The following is a 15390-nucleotide window of genomic DNA, read 5'->3' on the forward strand; positions in this document are numbered from 1 at the left end:
GTGGCAGCTCATGTCCATGCCCCAACCACTGTGCTCTCCAGCCTCTCAGGATGCAAAGAGCTGCATTATAAGGCAGTCAAATGCCCTTGAATGATACAAAGTACAACAGGAATTCAGAGAGCATTTCTGGATGGAATGTTCATCGGGCTACGTGGCAGAGGTAATTGAAAGTAAGAATTTGATAGGTGGAATATAGGCAAGGGACTACAAACCATGCAGATGACAGCTTTCAACATCCAGAAATTTAGTGCACAGCATGTGGTCTAATTAAATTCATTTTCATTTTGCTTGTAGTAAATTGTTTATCCTATCTGCATAAGCAAAATTTCAGCTGCTAATAAAAATAAGGACGGCAAGTGAACTGGAGGTAGTTTTTTTAGGAAATAACGACAATCAAATTCCTAAGGAAAAGATGTATCTGTTTCATTGTTTCTCTTTTATCGACTCTCCTTAATAGAGTTATGTGAAGGCAAACTACAGAATACTGTGAGAAATGGGACATTATTATGTAGATATAGATATATATTTTATATATATATTATATACATTATATATATTATATAGATAGATAGATGTTATGTAGATATATAAAAATATCTATTTCATCTAGTTCATTGCCTTCATTTTCCAGACGGGAAAGTCAACTTGGAAAAGATCAAGTGTCTGCCTAAATTCATACAGTGAATTAATCGTCACGGCTTTTACCTGAACTTAGAATGCCACACTCCTAGTCTGCCGTTCTTTGCACAGCATAGTCACTACCTTAGTTTGGGAGGGACTTCTCATTCTATTTAACACTGCACCCGGGGAACTCAAATCAGAAAAGGTTCTCCATGCATCTGAGCAAGGAGCAAAAGCAGGGTACTCTGGGCATCAACTTCATTTGATGAAAAACCCTTTATTCTCCCATTTTTCTCCTTGAGACCATATTCTCCACTGTGTTCTGAAGGGTAGTTAAGGAAATATCTAGCCATTTAGGGTCACAATCAACAGACACCTGTTATCCAGACATTTTCATTTTTAACCATGCAACAAATCTGGCTGATCCTCACCAAAATGTCATTTTAACTTTTGTCCATTAGGGTTTTGGTAACCAGGGGGAAAAGGAAATAAACCGAAAATACCAGTGTGCTGTTCACTCTGCAGGGAAGATGAAGCTAAGCCAATCCTGTGCTGGGTTCATAAACAAATGCTTGTGCTGAATTTCCAGGAGGGTTTGTGGTGTTGTCTATTTGAGGCTTTGCTTGTAGTACTTAGCAAGCACTCTAGTTGTTGTACACTCATAGTTGTTGTAGACAGCCTGGGGAGGTGTGTGCTCCCAAGCTGAATTTATGTTCTCAGGAACATGCTAATTAGTAACTTTCTGGAAATATACAGTAGTTACCCTTGGCTTGTTATTTTGCAAACAATTAAGAATCCAGAGGAACTAACCCTTATATTTTGTGCTTTGAGGGATATTGCTTTGTGTTTTCCCCAGTGAGTACTTTCTTTTGAAAAGGCAGTTCTGCCAGGTTGTGGGCGCTGAGGAATTACCAAGTGATGTTCCTTGAAAAACGGGCTGAGACCCTACTATGCCATTCTTCAACCAGCTTCTCCCTCCCAACCACCAGCTCCCAACAATTGCCACAAGTTGAGGCTGCTCTGGAAGTCTGGCTTGATCCTAGGAAGCTAGGGCCAGAAGACCTAACTTGAGGATCTTAGTAGGGGCCCTCCAAAAATGTTGTTTCTACGGAAGGAACAAAAAGGGGCAGCAGCAGAGATTCTCCTCTGCTCATGGAATTCTCCTCTGAGGCCTGGACTTGAAATGAGATACGGCCTGAGTCATCTCTCCCAAAGCTAGCTTGCTTAGTAAGTTAAGAACTCCAGAGACATGATCTTACCATTAAATTTATCTCCTAGTTTGGGATAGAATAGCCAAATTAGTAGGAAATCTATTATAATGAAATGTCTTTGATGACGTTTATGAAGATAGATTGATAGATTCATACATATGTAGAAAGAAAGAGATATATGATCTATATGACAGACAGATAGAGATCTAATCTATATAACTCTATCTACTATGTATCTAATTAGTCATTTTTCTTGGCCAATGAGAGAAGGAGAAGAGAGGGAAATGTGGGGATCTCTTCAGTAAATAATACTTCTCACACTGAGAGACATATTGGCATTGCCTTCAATTCCTCTTTAAAAAGAAGAAGAATTAAGTAGATTAGCCTCTGAAAATGTACTTCTTTTAGTAGCTAACCACCTAAGAACAGGACACATATCTCCAAAAATCAGAAAAATGTTTTAAAAAGAGGGAGGAATCCGGTCAGTCTTGGAAGACAGAGAATTGAAAGATTCATAATTATTATTATTAATATAAAGACAGCTAACATTTCTTGAGGATTTACTAAGTGCTAAGCATTGTTTACCAGCACTTAACATGGAGTAACTCATTTAACCCTTTCACCACCACAGCCATTATCTAGTCTGAATCGCAATAATGAAGGATATTTCCTCCAGCAAAGGGGATGCTGATTTTAAGGACCTGTTTAATTGAAGGAGTGTTGAGACAAGATAGAGCTGGCACGGAAGAGCTGTTGGATGCTTTGCCTAAGTCTCAATGCGCACCTTGGGTTGCCATCACATGTATAAATTTATATAAATTGGGTCATCAGTCTGCTTTAATAAATGTGTATCCGACCATTGGGTTGTAGAAATTTCAAAGATTTTATTTTTTGACAGGATGCCTGCCGTTTTTCTCTCTTGACTCCCGCTTGTTTTATTCATTTTGGGGTAGTTGCCAATTAGACCCAATTGGTAAGTATAATTAATGGACAACATGAATTGCCTCTTAAACCCCAACCAAGAAAATTAACCATAGAAGCATTCGTTTCCTTTAAAAATTCCTAACACTACCCCTCCTTCTGACTGTTGTTTATCTCCATCTCTTCTAAGACATCCAACCACATCAGAGATTAGTTACTCCCTATTATTCATCATCCTAAAATACCTCATAAAACAGGAAGGAGGGAAATAAGCATTTATTGAGATACTCGTATGTTCCAGGCACTATGCTAGGCACTGTCTCTTTTAATACTTACAAAAATCCTTCAAGGTAGGAATTACTATCTTCCTTTTTTATAGTTGACGAAACAGCATCTCAGAATAGTTCAGCCCTTGTCTTAAGTCCAGTTAGTGGCATGACCACGTGCAAACCTAAGCTAATATGATTCCAAAAACCTTGTTCTTTTCACCCCACATAGGGAAGCATGATTTCATTAAAAAAGAGACTCCTCTAAAACTTTGTGACCTTGGAGGATTTGGAGGTCATTATTTCATTCAACAATTATTTGAACACAAACTCTATGCCAGACATAGGCTGAGTATTGGTTCGATTGGAATTAGTCATTGGCAGAACTTTGGGCAGAGGATGGTGGTTAGTGGCAAGATGGTGGAGGTCACAGGAGCAACATGAGGAGGAAGTAGGACGGGGTGATGACGTGGAGGGTGGGGATGGGGAGAAACAGAGGAGCTCCTGATCGTGTCCCTGTGGCTACAGTCTTTCTTCATGTGACTCGTGGACTTCCCTTTGTCATCCTATGCCTGAGAATATATGAAGGAGGCTGGGAAGGCAAAGGGACGTTCAATTGTCATCACTGGCATCTTTTTTGATCATTGCACCATCATCAAATATGTTGGGGTAACCATGACATGAAATTTTCCATCATTGAGCCTATAAATGTTCCATGAAATAGATAACAACTCTACAAGTTGAAGGTCTTAGCAGAACTTCATCGAGGGAGCCCAGAAAGTAGGAAGCGGTGAAGTTATACTCTCAAAGACCAACAGCCCTGGGTTCAAACCACATGACTTGAAAAGGAAGTTACACTTCCTCCAGCAAGTTACATGTGTATCACGAACATCTCATTGCCTTCTACGGACAATCTAACCCATTCAGCCCAATCATTGAGACTTTCTACCACCTGTAGTCTCAACCAATCAAGTAAAAGACCATCCAAATTGCAAATACCAAATTCATGATCAATTGACTTTGGACTGTAATGACTTGCTATTTTTCAGATGCTCTCAACTGAACGTGTTGTTCAAAGTTTTTTCTGCCTTTTAAAGAATTTTTCCTCTGAAGAATAGGTTGTATGAAGAAGACTGCACAGTTTAAACATCTGCCCTCTCTTAATCTTATGAATTAGCTTGGCACAAGTTGGCTGTGCCGCTGAAATGCTTCTCATGCTTGTTAATGAAAAGCCACATTGTCAATCAAGATAATAATGGAGTCAAAAGAATAATGTTGGAAGGGTAGAACACATTTTAGCAAAACCTGTTTCTTGGCGTTTGCCTGTCTTGTTTATCTGACTTATTTGCCAATTCAAGCTAGGAGCTCTCTTTTTTTTAGGAGAGAGCCTTTTCTGAGTTAGAATTACTCGTTCAGGGACTCGGACGGTTCCTTTAAACAAATGAGTCTGAACAGGGGAACTGTCTCCCATTTTGATAAGATCTTGTAGGTTCTTTTACATTCAGGGAAGAATGCTGAGATCTCCCTTCACATTGGAAAGATTTGGGTTGCAAATATTTTCCTGGCATTTTGGTCTCAAAGTCAGCAAAGTTTACTGTTGCTGGTCAGATCTAATAGGTTCCTATCATGATAACATAGACCTTGACGGGACCCAATCTCTTCCTTGTTCCACTTCTAACCAAAAGACCTTCTGTATTGTTTCATCTGTTGTTTTTCTAACTTCTCCTCCTTCCATAATGCATTTGGACCTTATGTTCCACACATTCTAAGCTACTTGCAGTTTCCCTTGAATGACATACCCCATCGGATGTGGTTTAGTCCCACTTTGACATTTGCTGAAATTCCAACCTCTCCCCAACTCTCCTTTTTGACAAAAACCTACACTCCAAGTGGCAGATCGAAAATCTTCTCTTCTATGAAATCTTATCGGTAACCTCACACACATACACCCCACGATCCTCCTAGGCTCAATTTTCACCACATCCTTCATGTTCCCACAGCATTCTGTGTAAACATCTGTCTAGCACCACCTCTTTTGGTAGAGTGGTTACCTATCTACTTGCCTCCACTGCCCCCCATCCCCTGTAGATTGTGAGCTCCTTGTGAGCAGAGCCCGAGTCGTCTTCATTTTTGTCATCCTGCAAACCTAGCACAGTGCCTGGCACATGCAGGTAGGTGCTCAATAAATTTTTATTGTAAACAGTGATATTTGGTTTTCTGGCCTTATTTTTAGCTCTAGTTTCCAGCCTGACATGAAAATGAAATAGAGGAGTTTAGATATGAAAAGCTATACAGGAAGCACACATAGTAAAACAATAATACATAGAAAGACTCAGGGAGGATAAATGAATTGGAACAGGTACAGGCAAAGACCATCATGCATACTTCCAACTGTCATGGGCATGAAAGCATTTACTCTGAGAAATTTGACTGGGTTCCTGTTGAATCATGATTGTTGTTAAATCATTCCCATCTTAGGAATTTACAGAGTCTAAAAATATATTTTTTCATAGCAGCCAGTGCCATCATGGCTTCACTATTTCCATTTACATGGAAAAAGAAATAACTATTGATTTTTCCCCACTTAGTTAAAGTGATAATTGCCCGTGGCTGCTTTTCAGTCCAGATTAGGATCAACCATTCAGTGGAAATGCATAGCTAACTTTAGAAAGTCAGACAAACATAAAATAAATGGGAAAACTTGTGCTGATTGAGTACTTTTCTGCCATAATCAACAATTTCACAGTGGGATATATTTAGAGAAGATAAGGGATCTCATTCTCTAGGGAGGTCTTAAAAAAAAGTGGGCTGAGATTTAAATTTGCTTGAGATGGGTAAGGCCAGGGAATTTGTCATAGATCCCTTCAAAGCCGCTTCCCAGGATTTAAAATAACCTGCCCATCCCTTCAAAACATTATTTGGAGCATTTCAAGCCATTGAAACGAATGGATGTAAGAGTGAAATATAATTCACGTACGCTTGAAAAATGAGTAAGAAGTAGTGCTCCCAAGATGTCAGTAGTAAAGTTGTGATGGGTTTTTAACAGAATAAAAATCTTTTAACCTTGAACCCTCAGTTAAAGATCATTAACCCTTGAGGAAAATAGAGATGTTATGCCCTAATACTGGCCAAATAAGCAAAGAGCTGATTTTCTTTCTTCTTTTTTGGCATCCATAGCTGAAACCAATAAGCAGCGCTCTCCCTCATTGAACAGGCTGTCCCTGTTCTGCGAGGAAGCCAGATTACACAAGCTGTGTGGAGTTCCACATGCCACAACCCTGCAGGCAGACACTGAGTCCTGAATCTCAGGCAGAGGAACTAAGAGTTCTTGTTAGCTAATGAGCCTGGAGTCTCTGGGTCCACATGGGCTCCGTGGGCAATTCCTCCTGGAACGAGGCAGGTGCGCCTTTGCTCAAACAAGGGTGTGAGGACTGAAGAGTCAGCTTTTCTGGTCATCAGACAAGTCTGAGCTGAACCCATCCTCATTAGCAGCATTTCTTCCCCCCAGAGGGAGAAGACAGGAAGTGAATGCTGACTCTGGTGCACCTCAGAATTTATGATGAAATCATGGGGGATTCTGAAGGAAGCGGTGATTGAACATGGCGTGCATGGATCAGGAATTTGGGGAGAAGTGGAAAGTTTGCTTCACCCCTGTATTTCCATTCTTAGATTCTGTTTTCTTGGCATGCATGAAGCAAGATTTGTTTTGTTCTGTTGATTTATTTGTTTCCATTAGTCAAGTAATAAGAATGGTTGCAGTGAGTATGAACTATTGTTCATAAACTTCGGTATGTGGCAAATGTCACATAATAAATATTTTCCTTAATTGAGATAAATCCAATTCCAAGCCCCCTTTCCATCTAGTTTTGGTAAATGAAATTTAATCTTTTTTTTTTCTTTTGGTGAGGAAGATTGGCCGTAAATTAACATCTGTTGCCAATCTTCCTCTTTTAGCTTGAGGAAGATTGTTGCTGAGCTAACATCCATGCCAGTCTTCCTTGATTTTGTATGTGGAACATTGCCAAGGCATGGTTTGATGAATGACGTGTTCGTCTGCACCTGGGATCCAAACCTGGGAACCCCGGGCTGCCACCTGCAAACCCCAGGTTGCTGAAGCAAAGCATGCAAACTTAACCATTACATCACTGGATGGGCCCCTAATCTTAATCTTTATTAGGTCTCTTTCTCTCTCCCCTCCCTCCTCTCTCCTTCTTCCTCTTCTCTCCTCTCATATTTCTCCCTCCCCTTACTCTCCTCTCTCTCTCTTCCTTTTCTTTCTTCTCCCTCTCCTTCCCTCCTCCATCTCTCTCTCTCTCTCCCCACCTGCCCCTCTTCTCTCCCCAATTACCTCCCCATCTTCCCTCTCTTTACCTCCACCTTCGTGCTTACAGTGTACCTGGAGAATTGGAAAAGGGCCTCTTAACTTCCCTTAGCCAACGTTACCACTGATACAATCACTGCCCAAACCTGCTTGGTCCCTCCCAGGCAGCAGGCTCTGGTGCTCCCGCACCTAGTGAAGCCGGTGGCATCTTTGCTGCAGCTGGCATGACTGATGCCCAGGTGCCCAGGGCTCAGCATCCCAAAATGCACTTTACAGCAGTCCCCCTCAGACCAGGTGCCTGTGCTAATCCCACCCTTACAGAGCTTACCTTTGAGTGGAAGGAGACAGAAAATAAGTCAATAAAATATACAGTGAATTGCAGAGAGATAAGTGCTAAGGAGAGAAATAAAGCAGAAAACGCACAGTGCAGGAAAGAGGCTGTTTTAAGCAGAGTGGTGAGAAGGCTTCCCAAGAAAGGGGACATTTGAGTACAGACTTGGAGGAAGTGAGGGAGCGTGCTTTGTGATATTTGGGGAAGACCATTTCTGGTGGAGGGAACAGCAATCACAAGGCACCGAGGCGAGAGTGTGGGCAACATGTTTGAAGAACATCAGGACGCCTGTGTGGCCCTGTGGAATGAACAAGGAGGCTACATAGGGAACAAGGGCCAGATTCAGTGAGGATTGCAAGACCTTTGACTTTTACGTTCACTGTGTGAGATGGGAGTTTGCAGAGTTTTGAGCAAAGGAGTGAGTAGTAGTCTTGTATGTGTCAACAGAATCACTTTACCTACTGAGTTGAGAGTAGCTTGAATGGGGAGGGAGCAGGGATGAAAACAGAGACACCAGTTAAGAGACCCTGGCAATAAGCCAAGCAAAAGCTAATGGTGCCTTAGACTAAGAGTGGTAGCAGTTGAGGAGGTGAGAAGTAGTCAAATTCAGCCTATAATTTGAAGGTAGAGCAGGAAAGATTTACCATTAAATTCAGCATGAGGTGTGTGAGGGAAAAGATGAATCAAGGATGACTCTAAGTATTTTGGGTTGCTCAGCTAGAAGAATGGAGTTGAGGATGGGGGTGACGAGTATGAGACACTATCAGGAGGTTAGCTTGGGCACATCAAGTTTGAGATGTCTCACAGCACGTGTGGAGATGTTGAGAAGGGGCACAGTTATGTGAGACTGAAGTTCAGTGAGATATTTGGTCTGGAGATACAAATATAGAAGTTTCCAGTGTGTAGATGGTATATGAAACCATGTGAGTGGATGAGATCACCAAGGGAATGAGTGAAGAGAGAAGAGGACAGGAAGGGGCAAGAACTGAGCCTTGTGGCCGGTCCTTCTATCAAAGGTCAGAGAGATGAGGAGGGAGCAGCTAGCGAGGACCAGCAAAGCAGAGGAAGGAGGAGCAGCTAGCGAGGTAAGAGGGAAACCAGGAGAGACTGCTGTCTGAAAGCCAAGTGAAGAACATATTTCCAAGAGTCAAAAATGACCAACTGTATCAAATGCTGCTGAGAGGTCAAGTAAGAAGAGATCTGGGAACGGACCGTCAGGGATGTTGCGAGTCCCTTCTCCCTGTCCCAGGTGTTGAGGAATTTCCTCCCTGTCTTGTCTGCTCCCACCTCTTCCCATCAAAGACACTTGCCATTCTCTTCTTCCTCTTCAGGACATTAGTGAACTTAGGTTTTTAACAAAAGCCATCAACAAAGCTTATCTTTAGGCCAGTAACGCAAAACTCCCCTGAGAAAAGAAAGCCCAGTGGGCCTTTTTGGAACTAAGGAGAAGGAAAAACAAACAGTGAAGTATGAATTAATTGCTAACTCAATAAATGATCCTGCTGCACAGAATGATATTCCTTTTAGATAAAAAACCAAGTAGAGAATGTAGTAAATATAGTTAAGTAATTTCCAGCAGTGCAGTTAAACCCTTATTGAAATAAGATGAAGTGGGAAGCCATTTGTTTTTAAATAGTTGGTTCTAGGGGCTGAATTGCAAGAAGAGTACGTATCTTCCAGTAAGGGCAATATTATATCAATCACATACAACTAAAATGGGTGTGCAATCTTGGCTTACACAGTCAGGTTTCCAACTTAGTTTCTCATTGATCATAGGCATACGCAGGCTTGGCAAACTAACAGTGTTGCCTTATATGAATCATTCTTATCACATCAGTTAGACCCAGAGGTTGGCAAACTACAGCCCGTGGGCCAAATCCAGTGTGCCATCTGTCTTTATAAATAAAGCTTTATTGGAACACAGCCATGTCCGTGCTCATTCTTTTGTGTACTGTCAAAGGCTGCTTTCATGCTACAGTGGTAGAGTTGAGCACTTGCATCAGAAACCGTCTGGCCCGCAAGGCTGAAAATATTTACCATCTGGCCTTTTACAGAGAAAGTTTGCTGACTCCTGGTTTAAACTTTAAAATAGACTATTGGAAACAAAATATGGGTGTTTCAGTCCTACTCCATAGGCTTCTTAATTTACTCCACTGGGGCATATTTTAGATTTCACTTCTTTTCACAGGCAGAAGTCTCCTCTCCCTGCAGCTTTATGCCAGGGCAGTGATTCTCAAAGTGTGGTCCATGGAGCAGCAGCAATAGCATCACCTAGGAACTTATGCACATTCTTCAGTCCCATTCTAGACCTACTGATCAGAAGTTTAGGAGGTGGGGCCCAGCAGTGGATGCTTTAACCGCACCTCCAGGTGATTCTGATGCATGTTAAACTTGAGAGCCATTGTGTCAGAGCAGATATTGATAAGAAGAGCTGAGAACTTGAAATGGGCATTTCTACACACCCTTTCTGGTGATCATTTTCAATGCACAAACTAATTTTTTGCACATTAGAATCAGGGTTTTAAGAGTAGTCCTTGGGGTGCCACTTTTTTTATCTATAACATTAGGATAGCACACTTTCTAGAATGTGGTACTAGCACTTAGGATTGCAATCAAATGATTCTTGGTGGCAGCAGTCAGAATAAGCCAAGTGGCTGCTTCATACAAACATGACAGAATAGGGTAACGAGGTTAAACAGCCCCATGATTAAGGACCCAAAGTACCCATGCATGCCCCTGGGCCGTGACTGTCTCCTGACTCCTCATCAAGGCACTCCAATGTGTTTAAGTGATAGAATGTAATGAGGCATTTATTTATGAGAAAGAAAAGTAGAAGAAATTTACTTCCACCACCATGAAGGATGTGCTAGGACATGAGAAAACTTTAAATTGATATTGTCCCCCTACAGGATTTATGCAGGTGCTGTGGTACTGTTGCTATTTTCCTTTGCTTAACGTTCTAATCATTCCCGGACGCTTCATCCCTCCGTGTATCAAGAGGAAGGAAAATCTCTGACCATGAACAGCTGTGGTTTTCATGGAGCTGGCAATCTGATCCCAGAAATCAGGGGTGGGCAGCAGTAAGTCTTGGGCTTTTTAAGCCAGGAAGAGATGAAACAAAGGAACAGCGGACAAACTCAGGCCCCTTTCTAAATATCTGAGGTTGGCATCTATTTTTAAAATCTGCCGGAAATGAGTTTGAGACCCTAAGACATGAGAGAGAGTGACCAAATGGACTGACTTGTCCAGGACTAAGTCGTTCCAGCTGACCCCTGTCATCCCAGAGTGACTATTAGTGATGACCTCTTCATTTGCAAAAGTTAGTCCTTGTATTTGCATGATAAATGAGATGGTCACCCCAGTGAGAAACAACCCAGCAGAGTACAAAAAGCACAGACTCTGCATTTACTAACTGATCTCTGTTTGAAACCCAGTTCAGACACGCAATTTACTTCCTATGCCTCAGTTTATTTAACTGTAAAGGGGATAATAATGTATCTAGGATACCCAATCTTATAGATTGAGTAACCGTATGCATCCTGCTTGGCTGAGTGCCCCACACCTGGTAGGTACACAGCAACTGCTACTTCCCCTAAGGGAGGAAGAAACAGCCTTCAGTCAGTTGGCCGAGTGGACTTCAATACATGAAATTATTCACCGCAGCCGAGAAATTCATAACCAACCTTGTTTTGCTTCATTTGTAATTAGCTTTTTTAACGTGTTGTAATTGTCATTCCCTTTCAAGGAGCCAGAAAGACATTAAGAAAAAATTATCTTTGATAGAAGGCCATATGTGCACTTAAAAATAAGTTCATGTTCACAAACTTGACCCAGAGGCTCAAGTTTGTTAGATGCCACTGAAAAGTGCATGCCAGAAACAGAAATGACAACATTGCCATCCATGGTGTTGGAGCTTGAGAAAGCCCAGTCAATTATACTTCACTTTGGACAGGATAAGATTCAAACAGGATGAGAGTTGGACACCAGAGTCAGGCAGATGGAGATCAAAATATCATTTTTACTAACAATGAAGTTGTTGGAGACAACGACTTAGTGTGAGGGCCAAATGGGCTTGCCTGCTCACCTCAGCCCCAGACAGCCAAGCAGAGGAGAAATTTGGGTCTACATCCGACACTTTACTAAAATCACTGACTGGCGCTGGTCCATGGAGGGAAAGGAAGAAAGAAGCTAAATCATCTTCACTGAAAGACTTTTAGTAGATTACCTCTATCCAATCAAGAAATATGGATGGACATTAGTTGCCATCAATCAGGGTACTGAATGTGTGTGGAGAGGAGTAAGGGAAGAGGTGTCACACTTATAGAGCTCCCTCCACATGGAAACTTGAATCCAGAGGAAAGAAGTTTCCCCACAACATTGCCACCCATATGTCTCACTAAGGATGTAGTCAAAGTAAGGATTTGATCAGATTAGACTTGACACATTATCTTTTGAAGAAGATGCTCAGATAATTAATAACTTTTTATTTATCCCAACTGTTGGTCAGAAATTGGATTAAATATTACTAGATCTCAAATAATCAGTACCTTTCCTCTGTCTCATATATGACAATGGCAGTCAGATAGTTTAATAACTGTAATGGTGAATGAAGGTCACTCCTAGCCTATAGCAACTTAGCTGCTAAAACATATCACTCACCTCAGAGGGAAGAGAATTAGGTTTCCATTTCAGTCATATAGTTCCCTATTCACTTCAACTGGAGGAAGTAATAGCTTTCATGGACATCTTTCCAAGAAGAGGAAGAATGTAAACTTTTGTTTACATCTTTCTCCCCAGAGGCTAGGGCACGTTGTCACTCCAGCTGGGTCCAATTCTGAGAAATAGCAAGGCTTCAATTTAAAAGTACAAGACAGCTGAACCAAAATTGGCTATTCGAGTCCCTGAAAATCTAGACTCTTCCAGACTTAATCCAGATGGACAAGTGAAATGCGAGCAGCTACCCAGGCCACTCAGCACGTTCTTCTCTAGGTCTCTGACCACTGCTGAGCCCCAGTAGTTAAGGGGGGTGAAAGGACACCATGGGGCCACTTAAATGGCTGTCATTTACACTTTGAGCAATATACATCAATAGTGTTGAGAGAGGACATTCAGTCCTCTTATAACTACCGATTATTCCTGTCCCTTCAGCTGTGCTGCTCCCAAGGTATAAACCTAGGCATTGCACATTTTAATTTTGTTTTATTTCACAAGCATTCATTTGAACTACCTTCTAAGTGTGAGGCCCTATGGAAACCAGAATGTTGCCTAAGAGGGCCTGTCTTGGGGGGGGGTCTCTGTCCCAAGGAGTTTACAGTTCAGTGGATAAAACTTTCATTAAAGCAAAGCAGAATAAAATAACTGCAAAAGATATGTTTTTAAAAAGCAACAATGGGACTACAGAGGAATGGATGATTAATACTTCCTGAGGGAGTTAGGAAGGGCCTCAGGAATGAGAGACGTTGGAACTGGACTTTGAAGATTGAGTTGGGATCTCTGAGGGCCACACTAAATAGCACCTTTCTTCCTCATCCACGTTCTGAACAACTGGAGAAATAAAAGTAGTTGACGCAACTCAAAAATAGCATTTTCAGTAGGGAGACAAGGGATCAGATGTGGATTTAAGTTTATTGGACGAGTGGGCTTAATAACTCCTCAGAATTAGGCAGAATCCCCGGTGAGCCTTCACCTCCCCAGCCCACTGCACACACCTTCGGGGCAGGGCCTCTGGAGGAGCTGGGAGATCTCAGGCTTCCTGCAGGCAGGCAGACATCGAGAGGAAGAAGAGGGAGCCTGAGCGAGCAAATCCAGTTATTATTCTCGAATTTACCAGGGACCCAAGTGAATAAAAGAGCATCGAAAACCCAAGGATGTGCTTAGAAAAATTCCTCCTCATGAAACCAGGAGTAGGGAGAGAGACTCCTCTCTGAAAATTAGGATGGCTGAGGGGAAGTTAAAAAATAATCCTCGACAGAGGATCGTGAAGGTAGTCTGATGAGACCGGAATCAGAGTGAACGCAAGTTCTGGAGGAGATGAGGCTGCAAATGAAGATTGGATCCAGATTATGGGGAACCTTGTCTGTCATGTGAAGGGATTTGGATCTTATCTATAGGCAATGGGAACCCAGAACAATTGGGATCTTATCTATAGGCAACGGGAACCCATAAAGACTGTCCCAGAGAAGACTGTGTTGGATGCATGGTGACTCGTAGTTACGAGATGAATGTTGTGGAGAGAGGGAAATCAGTTAGGAAGCGATTTCAGTAGTCCACAGGAAAACCAATGAGCATAGAAACTGGACATTTGGCAGAATTCCTGATTTCATGATAATTTACATCAGATCTGAGTGCCCTGGATCTCAGGTCAGTGGACTGAGGGAAAATTGCTTATGTCATAAAATGTTTAAAAATTTCTGTGGAAATAATTACATTGTCATTTAACCTATGAGAAATCAGGATATACCTGACGGTAATTCAGAATCCTGCCTTCCTTCTGTACCACAAATTTTCGTAAGCAACTACTCCATGTAGAACGCTGGGAATAATAAAGAGAAACTTACCTAACAGAGAAAAGAGAGGCCCAAATAGGTAATTAATGAGATAAAACTTCAAGAGATATATAAAGTACTATGAGAATTTTTTCTTTATACCATAGTAGTTGATTGACAAATTTATAATATACTCATTGGCATGGGCTTTTTAAAAAAGTAAATGCTATAAGAACATACAAGAGAGAATGGTTAATTTTGCCTGGTCGGGTGTAAGGGAGGGTCCTGAGGAAGATTTGTCTTTGACCCTAGGAACTACAGGATGAGTATAAGTTCCTCACAGAGTAAGTCAAAAAGAGAGAATAGAACTTTTTGCATTTGGGGCAGGGAGAAGTAATTGCAGTCTCCCTCAACTGATGCAAAGAGTTCCTTTTATTATTATTATTGGGGAAGGGTACAGTAACAACATACTACCATTGTGCCCTGCCATTACCAGCAACATTTCCCTCTCTCCTACCATCTGCCTCTCCTCCCCAGCTCGGCCCTGCACCGTAGGCTAGGTAGGTCTTTCCATGTTTTTTCAATCCATAATTCCCCTGGCTGCTCTGCTGCTTACTAATTCTGCCAAGAAGCCAAAGAAACTTGTATGGGCTGTGGACCTAGATCCTGGCGCATTTATAGGGTAGTGTGGGCACAGTATTATAAAGTAAAATGAGTTAGAACCACGCTGATTACCTTACATTTGAGAAGGCAAAGAATGCCTTTTGATGTGGGTTTTGAACAGGGCAGAAACTAAGAAGACTATAGCTGTGTTTGGGCAAGTTTTCTTGTAGACTTAGATCAATTACATTAAAACATTCAGCCTGCAAACAATGGTCCCAAAGAAAATAATGCTGGCTCTTTCCTTTTATGAAAGTAATACTGGCCTTATAGCCCAAGGGATTGGCTGTTCCCTTTCTATTGAAACAACTCATGTGGAATGTTACTTGGATGTCCTGGTAATATACGGACATTAATAGCAGAATACTTCAATCAGAGTTGTCTGGCCATAAGGGAATAACTCTTTCCCATTGATTAAGTCAAAAGCTAAGTTAGTTTATTAGCATATAATATACTTGGAGTCGGTTTACTGGTTTTGTTATTTGGCGTTTACATCTTTGTCCAACCCACAGAACTCAAAAGACTCAAGCTGATTGAAGCACTGAGGAGAGGCCCCTGGTAGAAGGCATTTGGA

The 15390-nt window shown here is 41.6% G+C and overlaps 1 protein-coding gene across 11 annotated transcripts in view; it reads left to right on the forward strand.

Annotated features, from left to right (window-relative positions):
• The window catches only part of TRPM3 (transient receptor potential cation channel subfamily M member 3), a 797927-nt gene that overhangs the window by 578024 nt on the left and 204513 nt on the right, over nt 1-15390 (forward strand). For 5 of the 11 annotated variants that reach the window (XM_070495625.1, XM_014846000.3, XM_014846001.3 and 2 more), the window contains exon 7: nt 2731-2805. The exons of the other annotated variants lie outside the window; for them this stretch is intronic. In XM_070495625.1, coding sequence (XP_070351726.1) covers nt 2731-2805 — 75 coding nt within the window. The remainder of the gene's footprint in view (nt 1-2730; nt 2806-15390) is intronic. 11 annotated transcript variants of the gene reach the window in all.

This window comes from Equus asinus, chromosome 23 (assembly GCF_041296235.1).
Source record: "Equus asinus isolate D_3611 breed Donkey chromosome 23, EquAss-T2T_v2, whole genome shotgun sequence".
NCBI classification, from domain to species: Eukaryota; Metazoa; Chordata; class Mammalia; order Perissodactyla; family Equidae; genus Equus; species Equus asinus.